General features: G+C 40.7%; 1 protein-coding gene across 2 annotated transcripts in view; it reads right to left on the bottom strand.

Moving 5' to 3' along the window:
* ATP8A2 (ATPase phospholipid transporting 8A2) overlaps positions 1 to 17515 on the bottom strand; it is a 311266-nt gene that overhangs the window by 83209 nt on the left and 210542 nt on the right. For both annotated transcript variants that reach the window (XM_015640721.1, XM_015640731.1), the window contains one exon: positions 15761 to 15868. In XM_015640721.1, coding sequence (XP_015496207.1) covers positions 15761 to 15868 — 108 coding nt within the window. The remainder of the gene's footprint in view (positions 1 to 15760; positions 15869 to 17515) is intronic.

Raw genomic sequence — 17515 nt, 5'->3', positions numbered from 1 at the left:
AGGGAGCAGGAAGCAGGACTGTGGCTGCCAGCCCAGCACAGCACTGGGGCCCTGCAAGGAGCCAGCCAGGGAGGAGTCAAACTAGACACTGCTAAAACTGCTCCTCATCTGTCTCTGAGCAGCAAGAGGGAAAACAGTGTAAAAATCCAGGATGTGAGACAAACAAAGAGAAAATCTTACCTACAAACCAATGCAGGTATGTTAGTAGAACTTAAGTTTCAAGTGTCATACACATCCAAATGTACACAAAACTTGTGGTGTAAGGTGACAACCACGGTGACCTGAGATGATTGTGGCTGCACCCAGGTGTACCAATGTGGGGATACACACCAGGGTGCTGGGCAGCAGTGGGTGAAGAAGCAGGAAGAAAACAGCCACACCAGTGAGGCTGTGTTGTGTGCAGGTTTTAGACTCTGGATGCCACTCTGTATATCAGCAGAGAAGCCCACAAGAGGCAGAATACAAATCACAACTGATTTTATTCCAGCCAAAACTAGCAGCAAGCAGAGACTTCCAGGGGACTTGGACATTTGTGTTCAGACTCACTGTACTGAAACTGATGAAAGAGTGTTCCTTATGCTGCTCTTGACAGGAGCAAATGATTAAAATTCAAGTTTCTCAAGAATGGCAAAGCCAGCCAGAGGCTACTGACCCAGAGGCAGCTATTGAAAGACAGCAGGTGTGAGCAGATCCTGATGCTCTTCTATTGCTAAATCACACATTAGATGATGTTTGAAGCTAGCAGTGTCAAGGGTGAGCTGGGCTGAAAAGGGCAATAAGAACACTGGATGTAAACAACAGCTTTAAATAGAGGGGAGCATAAAACAACATACTACGTGTCTCAGCAGTTTGCCCTGAGTTTTGACCACTGCTTCTCCAGCAGATACTTTCCACAGTAAAAGAAACAGATTTATGACAAGCTTATAATGAAACTGTCTGAAAGACCAGTAAACTTCTGCATGCTGCCACTTTCAACATAATAAATGCCAGTGTTATGTGTGACAGGGTCTATCATAGCTTGACTGTTGGGCTGCCTTCCTCTGATTCCAAAACTTATATGTGTTTATGACCTATATTTCCAAATGGCCATCAGTACTCCTCAAATTCGAAAGCACAAAACCTGTGTTTTCTGTTCATGGATTCCCTTGAACAGTAGTAAGAAAGACAATGTCTATGTATTGCACGTAGCTCTGCTTCTGCTACAGAGACACTGCTATTTCACTAAATAGCTGCCAGTTCAGAATCCAAGTAATTACTCTGATTGTTTGTGACACCCCCTGGATGCCTCCTGGCTTATCATCTGCCATACATAGGTGCCTGTACTACAGAAAAAGACACTGGTAAAGTGGCAGCACATAAATATTTCAAGGTGCTATTAGGAAACATAATTTGAAAGTGTTACTGACAAATTCTGTTACATGAAAAAAGTTACAATCAAATGCATCAATACCTTTGTTTGCACTAATTTATCTAATGTGCAAAGCAAAGCAGCTGTTCTAAAACCCACTGAACATTCAAATACAAAGCAATAGTAACAGTATTGCTAAGGTCAAGTTCTTTCATTTGCAGCTTTTGATCTATACTTCTGACCTTACTAGACCTTGTTTTCACATAAACTCCCTTGCCAGCATGCTTTTACCAAAATTAAATTTTCTCATATGCAAATATTTGAAGACAATGGAATTGAGATTAAAAAAAGAGACCTATACTAGAAGCTGGTTTCCATTAGAGGAAAAAAATCTTGTTTTTTTACACATTAATAAAGTAACTGTCAGATTTTAAATATGTGGTAAAATATAATCAATTAATAGTTACCTCTAATACTGCCATTAAAACATTCACCTAAGTGCCTTTAAGACTGCTTTGGCTTTGGGTGACACTGCTATTTAAAATTTGAGATTAAAGCCAGCAAAACCAAGGCTTTGCATTTGGTCATGGACTGTTCACATTGTTTGGCTGTTTTTTTTCGCTTTTAATTTTTTTTTTTTTTAATGTAGCTGATATATCAAGTACATTTCAAACTCAGTATTCAAATCAGTTTCAGACAAAAAGCAAATACTACTACTACTTGAAAAAACAGAGCTGCAAAATCCACTGATCTGAAAATCCATCGCTTGTCACTATTGCAGAACCATCCTTCTCCCCAACCTGAGGTCTGCAGCACCCAGTGAGGGAGATTTGTCCTCTGAATATTTTGGTGGGGAAGCAGGGGGAGCACGCATTCTTGGGCCATGTGAAGTGATGGGAATGTTCTTCCAGGCACTCCTGGGGATCCAGTATCAGGAAGAGCACCAAAACTAAACTCCCTGGGACACAAGCCAGTTCACTTAATGTGGTCAGCACATCCTGACTTTCAGTACATAGCACAAACAGCTACACTACCTGCAGACTGGCTGGTGAATATCCAGACTCAGGTTACTCTGAAGACACCTAATGGTACAGCTACAGTTCTCCTGCTCCATTTTGAGGCTGAATATTTGGAACATGAATAATGCCATTAACCCAGGAGAATTAGGTAAGCCCCATGGTTTTCCAATGACTTAGTTTTTGTCTGCACTAATTTTACCTCCAAATCTGCATGTCTGAAACTCCACACTCTTCAAGTCTGCTTAAAGTGATTACGTCTTCTCAGTAAATCTTAGATTGTTCTTTCTTCTGGCTGCAGAGCTGTCTGCCTGCAATTTCTCAAAAGAGAGCCAGGATTTCATATCCATTGGCCCCTGCATTCCTGCCAAAGCCCTGCAGAAATGAGAGCTGCTGCAGCTGCCAGGGTTTATTTACACACATTCCTGCCTCAAATTGAATTAATGAGCATAATATAACTCAGGCAATGTCCTCTACAGCTCTTGTTTCTCTTTGCCCCTCTTGACATTTCTTTCTCTCACACAACCCCTCTTGTAGTCTGTCTTAAAGCAGTATCTAAAGGGATTCTGGTGTAAAAAAGTAATTGCAGATGCATTCAGGCTGATAAACGTGGACATACCTGCTTACAGCCTAACTTCTGGAAAGTCCAGAATCACCTCAATGAGTATTCAGAAGGTTAAACAGAACTTATTTTCTCCGTTCATTCCAAGTTTGTCAGTTTAGCAATGGACTTCAACATTTAATCACTCAAAGACTCAGCCTTGCAAAGAGCTCTGATGCAACAGATGAGAGCAGCTGATGTTACAACATATCTACAGTCGTTAATGTGCACACACTATATTTAGTAAGCCATTTCTGCAGGTGTCTCCAGCCCATCTCTGTCTTCAGAAATCTCAAATTCTGCACCCACAGCATAAGGGGTCCCACCATTAACAAGCCCTTTAGGTACTGTATGGACACATCACATAGAGAAAGCTTAGCTGTTACACTGCTAACCAGACCAAAGCGATGTTTCCAATATGTTATAGCAGAGTCCAAAAATATTTGTCCAAACATTCACATCTATGTGACTGCTGAAGTCCATTCTCCCCTATATTACCACCCTGTAGAGAATGTATCTCTCACATACTGTATGCAACACATGAGGCTTGAAAGGCTTAGAACAAAAGCCATATACTTCTACTAGAAGAGTGTTAAGGGAAAATGAATAAAATCTTTTAGTGATACAATACATACATTTGCTATATCAGCACATAATCAGCAACTTTCACAAGAACATGGCTGGCAAGGGACAGGGTCCACCTGTCTCACAGGGAGAAAAGGATCTTGGCACAAGAATTAGCAGATGTCACTGAAAGAGCTTCAAACTAGATCTGAAGGGTGAAAGGGATAAAACCAGGCTCACCAGCTATAAGCCTGGGGGTGGCATTCCATGAGGGATGGTGTGCTAGTGAGATTCTTTGGTCTGATGTCTCAGTGGAGGTAGGGGACAGAGATCCATGTAGCAGCAAAGATGCAAGGGTTACTGATGTGTTAGAAACCATGGGAGCTCCTGAGTATGGTCATATAGGAATCAGGGCTTCTCCCCCAAAAAGCTGGCAGGATCATTAGCCCAACTGAAGTGGATTTATTCCAATGCCCATAGCACAGGCAACAAAGAGGAGGAGCTGGCAATCCCTTCATAGAAGGAAAGCTAATGATGCATAAATGGGAACATGGTGGGATGACTCATACAACTGGAGTGCTGCAGTGGCTAGAACCTCTTCAGATGGAATGGGCAAGGAAGGACAGCTGGTGGGGTAACCTCTTACGTTAGGGACCTTTATGAATATCTTAGAGCTTGATGACGGTGATGACAGGGTTGAGGGTTTATGTGTAAGAATCAGGGGAAAGGTCAAATATCCTGCTCGGAATCTATTATAGAGTGCCCAACCAAGATAGAGAGGCAGACAAAGTATTCCATAAGAATGTGGGAGAAGTCTCATGATCATCGGCTCTTGTTCTTGTGGGGGAGTTCAACTTACCAGATGTCTACTGGAAATACAAAACAGAGGGGAGGAAACTATCTAGGTGACATGCTTAGTGGAAGAAGGAAAGGCTGTGGACTTTGTCTATTTGGACTTCAGTAAAGCCTTTGACACCAATTCCCACACAGTTCTCCTGGAAAAACTGACTGCTCCCGGCTTGGATGGTTGCACTGTTCCCTGGGTAAAAATCTGGCTGGATGGCTGGGCCAAGAAAGTGGTGGGAAATGGAGTTAAATCCACTGGTGGCTGGTCACCGGTCGCAGTCCCTAGGGCTCAGTATTGGGGCCAATCATATTTAATATCTTTTCAATTATCTGATGAGGGGATTGAATGCAGATGACACCAAGCTGAATGAGAATGTTGATCAGCTGGAGGGCAAGAAGACACTACAGAGGGACCTGGACAGCATGGATCCATGGGCTGAGGCAAATTATATGAGATTTAACAAGGCCAAGTGCTAGATGCTGCACTTGGGTAACAACAACCACAGGTAGTGCTACATGCTGGGGGCAGTGAATGGAAACTGCCCAGCAGAAAAGGACCTGGGAGTGCTGGTCAATAACTGGCTGAACATGAGCTAGCCAGGTGGCCAAGAAAACCTGAAATGAGATTGTAGCCAGATGGGGGGTCATTCTCTCACCCCAGATAAAAAGTGGTAAGAACAAGAAGAAATGGCCTCAAGTTGTGCTAAGGGAGGTTTAGAGTGGATATTAGAACAATTTTTTTTCACTGAAAGAGTCATCAGGCATTGAAACATGCTAGTCAGGGAAATGGTGGAATCACCATGCCTGAAGGTATTTAGAAGACATGCAGATGTGCACCTGGAGACACATGGCAGCGCTGGGTTAATGGTTGGACTCAACAATTTCAGAGGTCTTTCCCAACCTTAATGGTTCTATGATTCTATTAAAACTTGATGGCAACAAAGAAATGGGGGAGGGCATGTATAGAACTTTCAATGATTTTTAAAAAATGAAATTTTGGACAAACAAGCAGAAGCCTGCTCTAGCTGCTATGCACACAGATTGCAATTTTTGGTAACATTTGGACTAAACAGAAGTGGTACGTCCTGGATTTCCTAATAAAAAGACAGAAGACACTATGCCCAATTACAAGGCTGATCATAATGCTGTGCTTCTGCATATAGACTATTCATATGAGCGAAATCAGGTATTTGGTGTTCTATGCCACAAAGAAGGGTCCATGAAAAGAAGTGACTGTCTTAGTAAAAATACAGGGCAGAGTGTCTGGAAAGAGGAAGGTGAAAATATTGGCTGCAGGAAAGATCCTGGAAGTGGCAGAAGATCCCAGAGAACAGGGATTTACATAAACATGAATGCAATCCTATGGCCAGGGACCTTCACCAGTAACACTTGCAGGTGGCCAACACTGAAGTAGTGGCACAGCAGGAACCACAGCTTTCCAGGCCAGCAGCAGCCTCCCTGCAGGGATGAGAAGTTGAGACCTAGGGAACATAATGCTGTAGGAGAAGAATTCAAATTAGAATAACAAAATAGAGTACAAGCACTAATCTCTCTGGTCCTGAAGTAAACCAGAGTATTCAGGTGCACTAGAGGATGTCATTTACTTTGTCTTGCCTGTCACAGCACTCAGCTAAACTTGAGTCCTTGCAGGCCACTTTCACTCAAAGCTAATGCAGACTAAATGTGGCTTTAAACAATTCTGCTAGCTTGCACAGAAAAAGCTGACAGACACTTTTCTGACTTTTATATCAGGAGACCAGACCACACCTACTCTTCACACTTCCAACTCTAAACTCAGTAATTTTACTTAGAAGCTCCCTCTTAGTTCTCTCTTTGGCCATTTCCAACTTTTCAATATAATTCCATGCTCCTCATGAAAATTTCCTTCCTTACACATAGCTGAAATCAAATATACTTATCACTAAACTTTTACTGGGTCTCTGGAAAACATTTTGGATTTTGTGGCTGCCTTTCATACACCTTTTGGTCTGCGTAAGCATGCCAGTGATTCAAGAGTTCAGCCGCTCTTCATGTGCATTCTGGATGAACAGTAATGCTGAGACCCATCAGCTAAATTCACCCAGCCCCAAATATACAGCACTTTGTATAGGTACACGATTGACAGAGCCTTATTTTCAGTTTTTCTGCTCCCCATCAGATACCTGTCTGGTTATTCCATATACTTACTTCTCCCTCCTCCATGTTTTAAAATTTCTTGTTATATTGATACCAAATTTTACAGAAGCCCAATAAAAGTCAATTGTGTAACACTATCAAAGAAATTCTTCTGATTTCTGCTTCAGAGTGGACAAACTTCACTTAAATTGGAAAATACTTTCCCTGAATACAGCTTCTGTTGAAGCAAAGCTTCACCTAATTACTTTTCATGCTTCTCTGAAATAGAAATAGCCTAAAAACATTCCTTTTGGTGTATCTTTCTTACAAATTCTTTCAGAACCCCACAACAAGAAGTATTATCCTACATTTGAAAAGAAAATGCCTAGCACTGGTAGTTCTACTGAGAGTACACAGACTGCTGGATAACATGCTGCTTAGATAGATACTGGAACCAGAGTACTAATGAAGAAGTGCCAAAAGAAAACCCTTTAGATATTATTAGATTTAGATATTTACTAGAATCGCACAACATTGCACAAAAGAGGTCCTTGCAAAAGTGTCAGCCATTTTTTGAAAAGTATAAAATGACACTCAGACTACCAATAGCATCATCTGAGTCACGTTTTGTGCACCTGTGCAATGCCAAGCAGTGAACTGAGTATGGTGTAAAAATTCATTCCCTCAGCATGTCCTTTGCTCAGTGCTGGTGCAGCTCACAGCCTATTACAGGAGGAGCTGATGGCTGGTAGGTGTTGATCCTTTTCCTTGTCAGAAATCTTCTAACATGAGATACAAACCATTTCAGTCCAAATGAAAACGAGATGATGAAATTAAGTTTGCATATAATATTGTTCTAGCTCATTTCTTTTGAAAGGAACTACCAGCTCCCAGATACCAAACAGGGTAGGAAGTGATAAGTAGTACTTGCAGAGAAATGCTGTCTGACACCTTGCATTTGGGATAATTTATTTAAAATAAAAAAACCATGTTGGGTCTAACTTTCATTCTACGTTTCAGCCACTCTAATGAATCCTTCGTCCTCCTCACCCAGCATCTGCCATAAACCACTCCATGGTACAGAGAAAGAATGTTTATACTTGCTTATCCTCTTTTGTGTGTGACAGCACTACTGTCCAAGGGTTCTCTGCACTGACTTGCTGACTCTACCATAAGCATGAAATTGCCTTCAGCCATATCCTAGAAAGAGGAGATGTGTCCAGAGCTGCAAGATGCTCAGCAAGAAGCTGCATCTCCTAATAGTGAAAGAAACTTGTTTTCCAACATCACCCTACTGAGAGGTACCATTACTGGCAGTGGTGGCACATGTAAACATAACTGACCCCTCCACATTTAGGCATTACATTATGGACAGCACCTGTATCATTCTGTCCTTTTCTCCTATCAATCCTATTGAATCCAAAGGAAACAGTTCTCTGGAGACACTCTTCTTCCTATACCTTCTGACAAGAATACCAGTATAAGAACACTAGCTCAAGTGCTGCAAATATCCAAATGAGAAATTGCACGAGCCAAATGGGTGCAGTTTGACTTCCTGACAGACTCAAAACCCCAAAGGCACTCTTGGAAGTGGCTGCATTCAATTGCTTTTTGCCTGCCACATCTGTCAATAGAGAAGCAGCATGAGATACCATCGTTGCTGTCAGCTCCTGAGTTAGCAGGAAAGCCATGGGGGCCAGGCTGTTCTGACTGACCCACACCAGCAGCCAGGGCACTTGGAAGGGCTCTACTCCTTCCAGCCTCACTACTCTTGAAGCCTGTGTACCTATGCTTGCCTTAGAACAATATAAGAGAGATCATTTCTACTCCTCAGGGCTTTTTGGATCAAATTTTGACATAATACAATTGGGGGGAAAAAAATGATCTCATGAAACATATACTTTAGGGAGGAAAGGGAATAAAGGTATGTTTCAAATTGATCTGGAAATATTTTCCCATGTGAAATAGTTATGCTTGTTTCTTACAAAAATGAAATCCACTAGAGAAGGAAAGAAACAGTGGCATGGAGCACAAATTCGGCTAAACAAACAAAAAATCTTCCACAAACAAAATCACTTTATAATATTTAAATTCAAATAAAAACATAGCATGACCCTTCTGCCCCCAAGGAACGAAGGTAAAAACAACATCCCAACCAACCCCCAAATATCTGCTATCTGGGCTTCCCTGCATTCATCAGAAAACGAAGTGACTTAAGTGTGACCAAAGCAAGCCATAAAACCACTAATTTCATCTCACAGACAGTCACCTCCTGCCCTCTGGAATAGATCCCATCTGCTGCTCCTCTTTTTAAAGGAGTCACAGCTTCATAGCTAAGAGTTTAAACGCTCTTTTAAAAACCATCCTCTGTACACAATTACACTTTCCTTTGTTTTTCTGTCCTATTGATTATGGGAAGGGCAGCATGCCACTCCACTTTCACGTCCTCTCTGCCATGGCCTTCCGCATGAGCCAGACAGCTCAGGCAACAGCACCCACGTAGGAACGGGATATTTATTGGTGGATGCCTTCACAGCAGCTGGAAATGTGTCTGGTTGGCACACCTGGCAAGCCAGGCTCTGCAGTGACCACATGCTGAGGCAGACCCACAGCCCCTGGCTACCAAGCCTCTTGCGCCGCCCCCAGCCCAGCCTGCGCAGGACGCTGCTAACCCACAAACTTCATCTGCAAAAGATGCCACGGAGACCAAGTGCAGCCTTGTGAGCAGCATAAAAACTGCTAGGCTGCTTTCCACTTACCCAACAGAAGAACAGCTTTTTCTCTTACTGAGATGCACACAAACCCCTGTCATACATGACAAACCCACACTACAGAGCTGCTTGGTTTTCCTCAAGTTTCTAATTCAGAACACAGCCTACATCGGGAATGCTCTGATCCAGTATGGCAAGTCATACATTCTTAGTTTGTCCTTGGTTGTCAACGGGGCTCAAAACACAGACTTTTTTTAGACATGAGTATTAGTACACACTGCCTCTGGTACAATACAGTAGCTGCCCTTGTATATTTAAAAGCCAGCTGTTTCTAATTGAGAAAATACGGAATAGGATATCTTCCAAATATCTTTCCACAAACTTGCAACAGGGCTTTGCTACTTCTAAATATATGAATAAAGCTATTTGGGAAAATTTTGAGGGACCTGAAGCAACGCTGAATTCCAAATGAGAAAAGATGCAACTTCTGAAGCACAGTCCATTATTGCAGAATGATAATTCCATCCTGAGTGAAGGAGCTTGTTCCTGGACACTGCTCTTCACCACTCCAAAGCCAATAAATTGGGATAACGGGCCAATTACACACAAGTGTAAATGCTCTAAATTTTTATTTAAGCTACTGAACAGAATTTACACTTGTTAAGGCTGCCTGATCTCCAAACTGACATTGCCCAGACAGCATGGCTGGAGTCCTAGGTAACCCCCAATGCTGAAAAAAACCCAGCTGACCACCTCTGCACCATCTGTACAACCTGTAGGTAACCATTCACAACCAGTCTCTTTCCTATTGCTCCTCCATCTAACACACTCACCTGCCAGCCACAGCTCTTCTGTAGAGCAGGAGCCAGGAAGTGAAGATGAGCACATGAAAACTTTGGAGAAGTTTGAAGCCAGCTGACCGCCTCACTCTGCACTGCCAGTTCCCAAACCCAAAAGAGTATTTCTGCTCCTGGCTTAACACTCTTTTCACATGGCTCTATATAAGAAATGCCAGCACAATGCCGAGCACAGCTGCCATATACAGTCCTGTTTTAAAGTCTTTGTAAAATATTTCCTACAGAGAAATTAACTCGGGGACATCTTTTAGAAATATTTAGAACAGGTTTGCGTTAAAGTTGCCAAATAGGTAAAGGGGCATGTTTTGGGGGATTAGCCTGCAAAAAATAAGCATGCTTAATCTATTTGTTTCACATTCACAACTTATAAAAATATTCATTTATCTCCATTTTTTCATCTTTGTGGTGTATGACATAGTACAACACAATGCCAGAGATGTAGAAGTGAGAGATTAATTTCTGAAAGCCATGTGTGGCTCATAAAAACAACAAACCCACTCCTTCAACAGATGCTTAAAAATATATGCATGCCTTGTTAGTCTAATTTGTCTGCTCAGAGCCTAGTCCAAAACTTCAGAAAACATTCCAAAACCACATCAATGCCACAGAGACCTCTGTGCATAATAATAAAAACAAACATGATCAGCAGGCATTAAGGACCTCATTCTGCAGGCAAAGTCTGATTTGTGCATAACAGCTGGATGAAGCATTTTCACCAACCAAAACACTTACACCACAATGTAATGTGCAACTGATTGCAGACAAACAAACCACAATCAGAACAGCCAATTTTTTAACTAGCACCAAACTGCAGAAATATGAGAAGTCAGAGAGAACAACAATCGAGACCTGTGGAAAACAATTCAAATATAGAGAGTAAGACAAAAATATTCTGGAAAACACAAAAATGTACATTAAGCTGTCAGCTTTACAGTGTGGATTTGGAAGGGTAGTAATATGAAACCTGTTTATTACACCACAATGATTATTATTTTGCCTTGAGGATTTTTGGGGGTTGTTTTGTGTTGTTTCCAAGTCTTGAAAATCAAGATGTTTTCTCACATGCTTTGGTAAGAGCTCAATCAGCAAGATTTAAGAGAGTTTCAGATTGAAGGCAAACTACAAAACCAACTGTGCAACCAAGTCCACCACACCCTTTTATCTACATCACCCCCCTCCCTCAAAAGCAGTGCAATAGTCAAGGCAAGCCCATCTTGCTTATTCCATACACACAGACAAATAGGAAGCTTTGCTAAAAGAGGCATAGATGTCTTTTTAACAAACCATTAAAACAAGCAAGTCCTACTACTGTCAAATTACAGGGGATCAACCAGAGATCTTAATAATTGGGATCTTTCAAAAAGCACCTTTAATCCAGGTAAAGCTCATGCACAGCTTCTTTAAAAGTCTTCACAAGCAGACAAATAAGCAAGAATCTGACAGTTTAACTGGAAAATAAATAAGTATCTTCTGTCAAGGATGTGCAGAACACTAGGAAATAAAAGCATGCCTTCAATTACAGCTATGAAAGTGGCTCTTACATGGAGCTGCTTCAGCTATGCTGGTTGTAAAATTATTTGGACTGTGATTCAAGAAGTCTTCTCTCAAATGCAGCTGTATAAAGGTATCTGGGAAGTGCAGCAGCCCCAGTTTCAAAACCTCCAGCCTTGAGGTTTTGAATGAGATGGGCCTTCTAATGACATCCTAAGATCAAGACAACTGTTAAACCCAGTTCTGCAACATGACCACATACAGTACAAAGCAGAAGTCTAAAAAATTAGAAACACCTACCTGCACTTTAGAATAACCACAGCACACATCTCTCTCAAAACTAGATTAAAACCCCTCTCCTTCAGGCAGAAACAATGAGACTGATACTCATCTTCCTAAAGATATTTTCTCAATGGTAGCATCAACTCATGAGGCAGACACAAAACACAACACAAGGTAAATAAACTGGAAGAAAGAAATCACAGCTAAGTAGTAGTTCTTTCATCATCAACAAGCAGATTCTTTAGAGGGGTGATAGGAATGAATACATCCTCCTCTTCCTGCCAATCCTACTCTTCCCTAAAACACTAAAAATTTCAGCTCAAGGTGGCAAAAGAAGATACCTGTTTTTCTTCATCTTAGATAATGTCTAGATCAACACTCAAAGCATGATCACTTTCCAAGCATCCTCTTGTACACATGCACATGCCTTCAGGTACTGGTATTTACACATGTGTGGGAATAGGAATACCTGCACACAGACTTTAATTCCATACAGTGCAATATTATTCCCATGAAGCTAAAGTATGCTTCAACTGCAATGAAGAAATCAATACAAAACAGAGCATTAGCAGCACATTTCTTACACCATAGGTATGACTCATATAAGAAATAAGCACAAATGTTAGCACTCACTGTTCCCTTCGGGGCACCAAATCTGTATCCCCAGGCAAACAAACAAAATACCCAAGACTGCATGAGGGCAGGACTGTGGCTAATCTGCTCATCAACAAAATACCATCGGGTTATGAGCTACAAGCCCCATAAGTTCAGGGACATGATAATTAAATAGGAACTCACATCCTCAGAGTGGCACATTTCTGTACTACTTCTTCCATGTACTTAATGAGTATCAAACTAGGTAGCTCTTTTTAAAAACACAAACATCTACTTGCTTTCAAAAATCTGTGGTGGTAAGTCATAACTACCCAAAAGGTGGGAAAGGATTCATATATTGTACAAAATACTGTCATCTGGAAGCAACCATTCAAAAGCAATCAGCTCCCATTAAAACATCTTGGCTCCAAAGGCAAGACAAAAAAAAAAAAAAAAAGCACCAACTTTCCTCAGTATCACTGTTCTCTGTAAATATATATAAAAAAAAAATCACTTGAAAAAATACAAAAATTCAGGAAAGCCAAGAGAGCTACCAGAGAGTTTCTTGTTCTGACATTATTATTTCTGATACTATTAAAGAGAAATTGTGCATCTGAAAAGATTCCCCCAAAGCAATCAGAGCTTGTTTCCAAAGTACCACATGTCATACTATTGGAAAATTTATATTAAGGACTACTGAGATTTTAATCATGGCTTTGTCTTAATATGTCACACATATTCCATTATTAATATTGTAGTGGAAACAGAAGAAATATGTTCACTCTGACAAGAGAGAATAAGTAAGTCACTTTCCTTTGCCCTCAGGGAGGAAAAAATGGTATTATTTTACTCTGAGAATGCTCAAAATATTATGGGCAAGAGAAAGAAATACTTAGTGCAAACAGTTTAACAAACCCCAGCAGAAACAAAGCATCACAAACTTGCAAGTCTGCTAGGCTTCATGCTGACATTTGGTGAAACAATGGAATAAAATGCTTTGCACCTCCTGGCACAAAGTCCTGGCTGGCACAAATGCTAATGACTATTCCAGCTAAAATCAGTTCCCTTCAAATGCTATTAGATTTGCAAAGTACAAGGAACTAGAATATTCTGGAGTTCAGTTTATTTGAAGATAAACATGCTAGCAAGATCTGAAACCAGAGCAAAGCTTTTAAGACACCTTGATTACTTATAAATGAACAAAAGATTACAGCAAGAGTAAAGAAATTGCTTAAGTCTAGGAAGCAGCAACTCATTTTAGAAGGCAACTATTTTTCTGACTAGAGCCTAACACAGTCCCAGCTCATTTAACCATGAGCTGGTTTCATGACAGCAACCCATTACTCAAGAGACTTTGTGGGAGTTAATGCAAGTGGTAAACAAGCTCCCTTTACCTTGGGAGCTTTCTTTGATTTTACAAAAGGATAAAAGAGAAAAAAAAAAAGAAAAAAACCCCACATTTTTGAACTGCTGCTCCTTCTCTCAAAAATACAAGAAAACTGGTAGAATGATATTGATCCCCTCTAGCACACACTGAAGGCCATAAAACAGCTTATTTCTGACTGCTAGAATTCAAAAATCATCTCTCGAAAGATAACCTATCCTTAATGATTTAGATTGATAATCAGTGATCCAGGTACACAGCTCCACAAGTACCGGACTGGACACTCTACCAGTCAAGGTAAATGTGTTCTCTATTAACGAAAAAAAAAAAAAAAAAAAAAAAAAAAAAGGAGAATAGATTATTTTCATCTTGGCAAGATATTAGTACCACTTCTCAAGTCATAATGTCAGAAAACCAGAGCATAAAACCAAAGGTTAAATACAAACACTTTCTAAAAACATACTCAAAAAACCCCAAAGCCTTATTAATATGAAGGTTTTGTTCCAAGACCTGTGGTTTTACATGCTGCAGCAAACATTGATGACCAACGCAACATGAATTTTGCTTAAGCTGCAAAATAAGAGTCACTTTTGGAAAAAAAGAAAAAAAGATAAGCAAGCTAAAGCCCATAGATTGGCCCCTTAAGTGTGACACAACATTTCACCGTATTGCCCACATTTCAGAAGGCTGACATGTTCATGGCAGCACTCAAGTCTGCTGTGGAGGACAAGCCATTCTCTCCTCTGCACAGTACTGAAGTAAAATTCCTGCCCAATACATGCAAATGTGAATTAGAGCTACTGACACTGTATGTGCTGTGAAACACGCAAAGGTCATCATGAAATACTATCAGAGGACTGAGGCTTGTTCTGTCAGTCACTTACTTGCTCATCCCAGCCTGTCAGCTGTCAGTCTTGGCTGTAAACAGCTGTCCATGAAAATGTATCATAGTCTCCATTATCCTCAGTGTTTTAGAACATAATAATAAAATATGCATTCGGCCAGAACAGCAACAAAATCATGCTTGACTGTTCTTGTTGAATATAAACATGGGATTAATCTTAAAAATCTAATTGGCTTGCCAACACTTGACTTTTTTATTATCATTTTCTGGTACACAAGGGCAGCAATTTAAGCATGTAATTTCTTGAAATTATTAGATAGCTTTTCTTCTTTCTGTATAATAAACCACATCTTTGCATTGAAGTCTAAATTTACAATGCAATAAATTTTTCTGGAAAATTTGAAAGCCATTTCACCTCTACAAAATAACTTTTTATCATGCAATTATTAAATTCTTAATTGTTAAAATTGTTAATTGCAATCCCCCTATTTTAAATATGCACAAGGCTCTTGATTTTGACAGGCTTGCGATTTGATCTTCTCACCAGGGGCTGAAACGAAGACACTGAAGGAAAAATTTCACCACCTGGAGCTCAGCTGACATGGAAGGAACAAATCCAGAATTCTTCCAGTGTCATAATCAATAATGTATCAGCTCTCCTATTTCTGACCATCTCATTCTATTCTCAAGGAAATTCTGTTTATTTAAATGAATGAAGGTAAAAAGCAACAATATGAAACAAAACATATGAAAATCCATGACAAAAAAATCCCAAACCAAATACGATATTTTGTCAAACACACAAAAGCTTACCAGGACTAGACACTAACCAAAGAGCCACTACCATCACAGGGAATTGGGAATGGTCTATATGTTAGTATCCACAGTGCATGCAGTCATGGATGATGTCAGTTTGGGGGAGAAAGAGAGCTCTTCTCACGAGGAGATTAAGCCAAATGAATACAGGGATTAAGAAAAGGTTAAAATGAAGTCCAAGCACTCTCACTAGAGCAGCAGTCCTTTGCTAGCCCTGTGTGAGTGCTGAGGAAGCGGGAGGCAGCAGTGCTGGCTGGGCTGCTGTCCCCAGAGCCAGGCGTTGGTACTGACCTGCCCCAGCATGTCCGGCGCGATGGGGAACGTGGGCCAGATGGCCGAGTACACCCCGAAGAACACCAGCCAGAGCAGCATGCTTCCCCAGACCGCCAGGTGACTGAACTGCCAAGGAACAGGGAGAGAAGCAGAGTCAACACACGGCACTTCCTCCATTCACCCAGCCCAGAAGTGTTTCCCTGTTCAGGTCTCTGTCGGTCTCACTCAGCCCTGTCTACTGCTCTTGGTTTTGGGCCAGTAGCACAGGTTCTTCAAACAGCATAAAGCACTTCTCTTTAATCTTTGCCTCATAGCAAGGCAGACAGATACTCTTCTCAGTCAATCTATCTTATTTGGAGCTCCGAAAACTCGTCAGATTTTCCTTGGAACCATGATTTCTCTCATCTAGCTCCTGTATCCTGTCATGCACATGCCAGATTCAACACATAAATCAAGGCAGAAATTTTCAAAGGCACAGGTTAAAGTTCAAATGGACAAATCCTTTATGGCAATGTATACATACAAGTGATCACTCACCTTCCCTGGAGGAAGATTCAGTGTTGTGTAATACACTAGCAGAATCAACATCTACTGATCAACTGTGATTTTTTTTGTTTTTGTTTTAAAGGTGTTCTAATTGATTTACAGATATGCAATGCAGTTTACATCTTTATTTTTCATCTTTCTTTAGTCTGTAGACTCACTAAGAAAAAATTAAAGTACTGTTAAATGACCAAGAGCACATCCAGCAAAAACTTCTTCTCAGTTGCATTAAAGAAAGTAATTTTTCCTACACACCCAAACTGTTTTTCTGTTCAGGATGATTTAAGTTGTTTTACTTTTACACTGCAGTGGATGGAACCAGTAATTTCAGTTGTAACGAGCAACTGAGCTCATTATTGGCTCCAGCTTTTCTGGATGCCAACAACTCCTGTGGCTGATGACTTTGGCTCCAATTCAGAGAAGTACCTGCATAAATCTTAATTACTAATTACATATGAGTTCAGGAACATGGGAATGAATTCACATACTGGGTGCTGGTGGACACAGCATGTTTTTTCAGCTTTTGGCTTTATACTTCCTACTGGATGACTGTGTCTGTTGACTTTTTGAACATTATGTCTGAGAACCAAAAAAGTGTCTGAGTATTGTGTTCTGCTTGCTGTGAGATAAATACAACTTTCTGGAAGAAGGAGAAGATTGCTCCTAATCTGCAACTGCTGGACATCCTCAGAAAGGACAGCTTTCTCCAGCACAGGCAGTGAAAACAAACAAGCAAGGAGCCTGCAGCACCAGTGCAGACTGGCAGGTTGCTGGGATCAACGGGAGACTTCCTTACAGTAGAAGCATTCATATGACAAAATGTCAGAGGCAATGGAAAGAACGCTCTTCTAGGCAGTCTCAGAAAGAAGGAATTTTGTTCAACCCTAAAATTTGCTGGGCTAATAGACAAAATATGGGATAGGCCCTTTCCTGGAGAGACACAGTGGGCAGGAAGATTTGTTTTCGAACTTTTCTGTTTATTATATTTCACCCAGGAGAACTGACCTCAGTAAATAAGCAACTCCTTATTTAAAACAAACAAACAAGAAACAAACTAACCAAAAAAGACCAGCCCCAAACCCCCACATAACAAACAAAAAAACCCTCAAAAATACCCATATACATGCTCCATTCAGTTTTAATGTGAAGGAAATTAAGAAACAGAAGGATTTTTTTTAAAACACTTGGAGGACAAGAGGGATTTTATCCTCTCAGGCTACTTGCTTTTCT

Source organism: Parus major, chromosome 1 (genome assembly GCF_001522545.3).
Source record: "Parus major isolate Abel chromosome 1, Parus_major1.1, whole genome shotgun sequence".
Taxonomy (NCBI): Eukaryota; Metazoa; Chordata; class Aves; order Passeriformes; family Paridae; genus Parus; species Parus major.
Note: the sequence above shows the minus strand (reverse complement) of the source record. Positions and strands in the feature narration are given on the sequence as shown.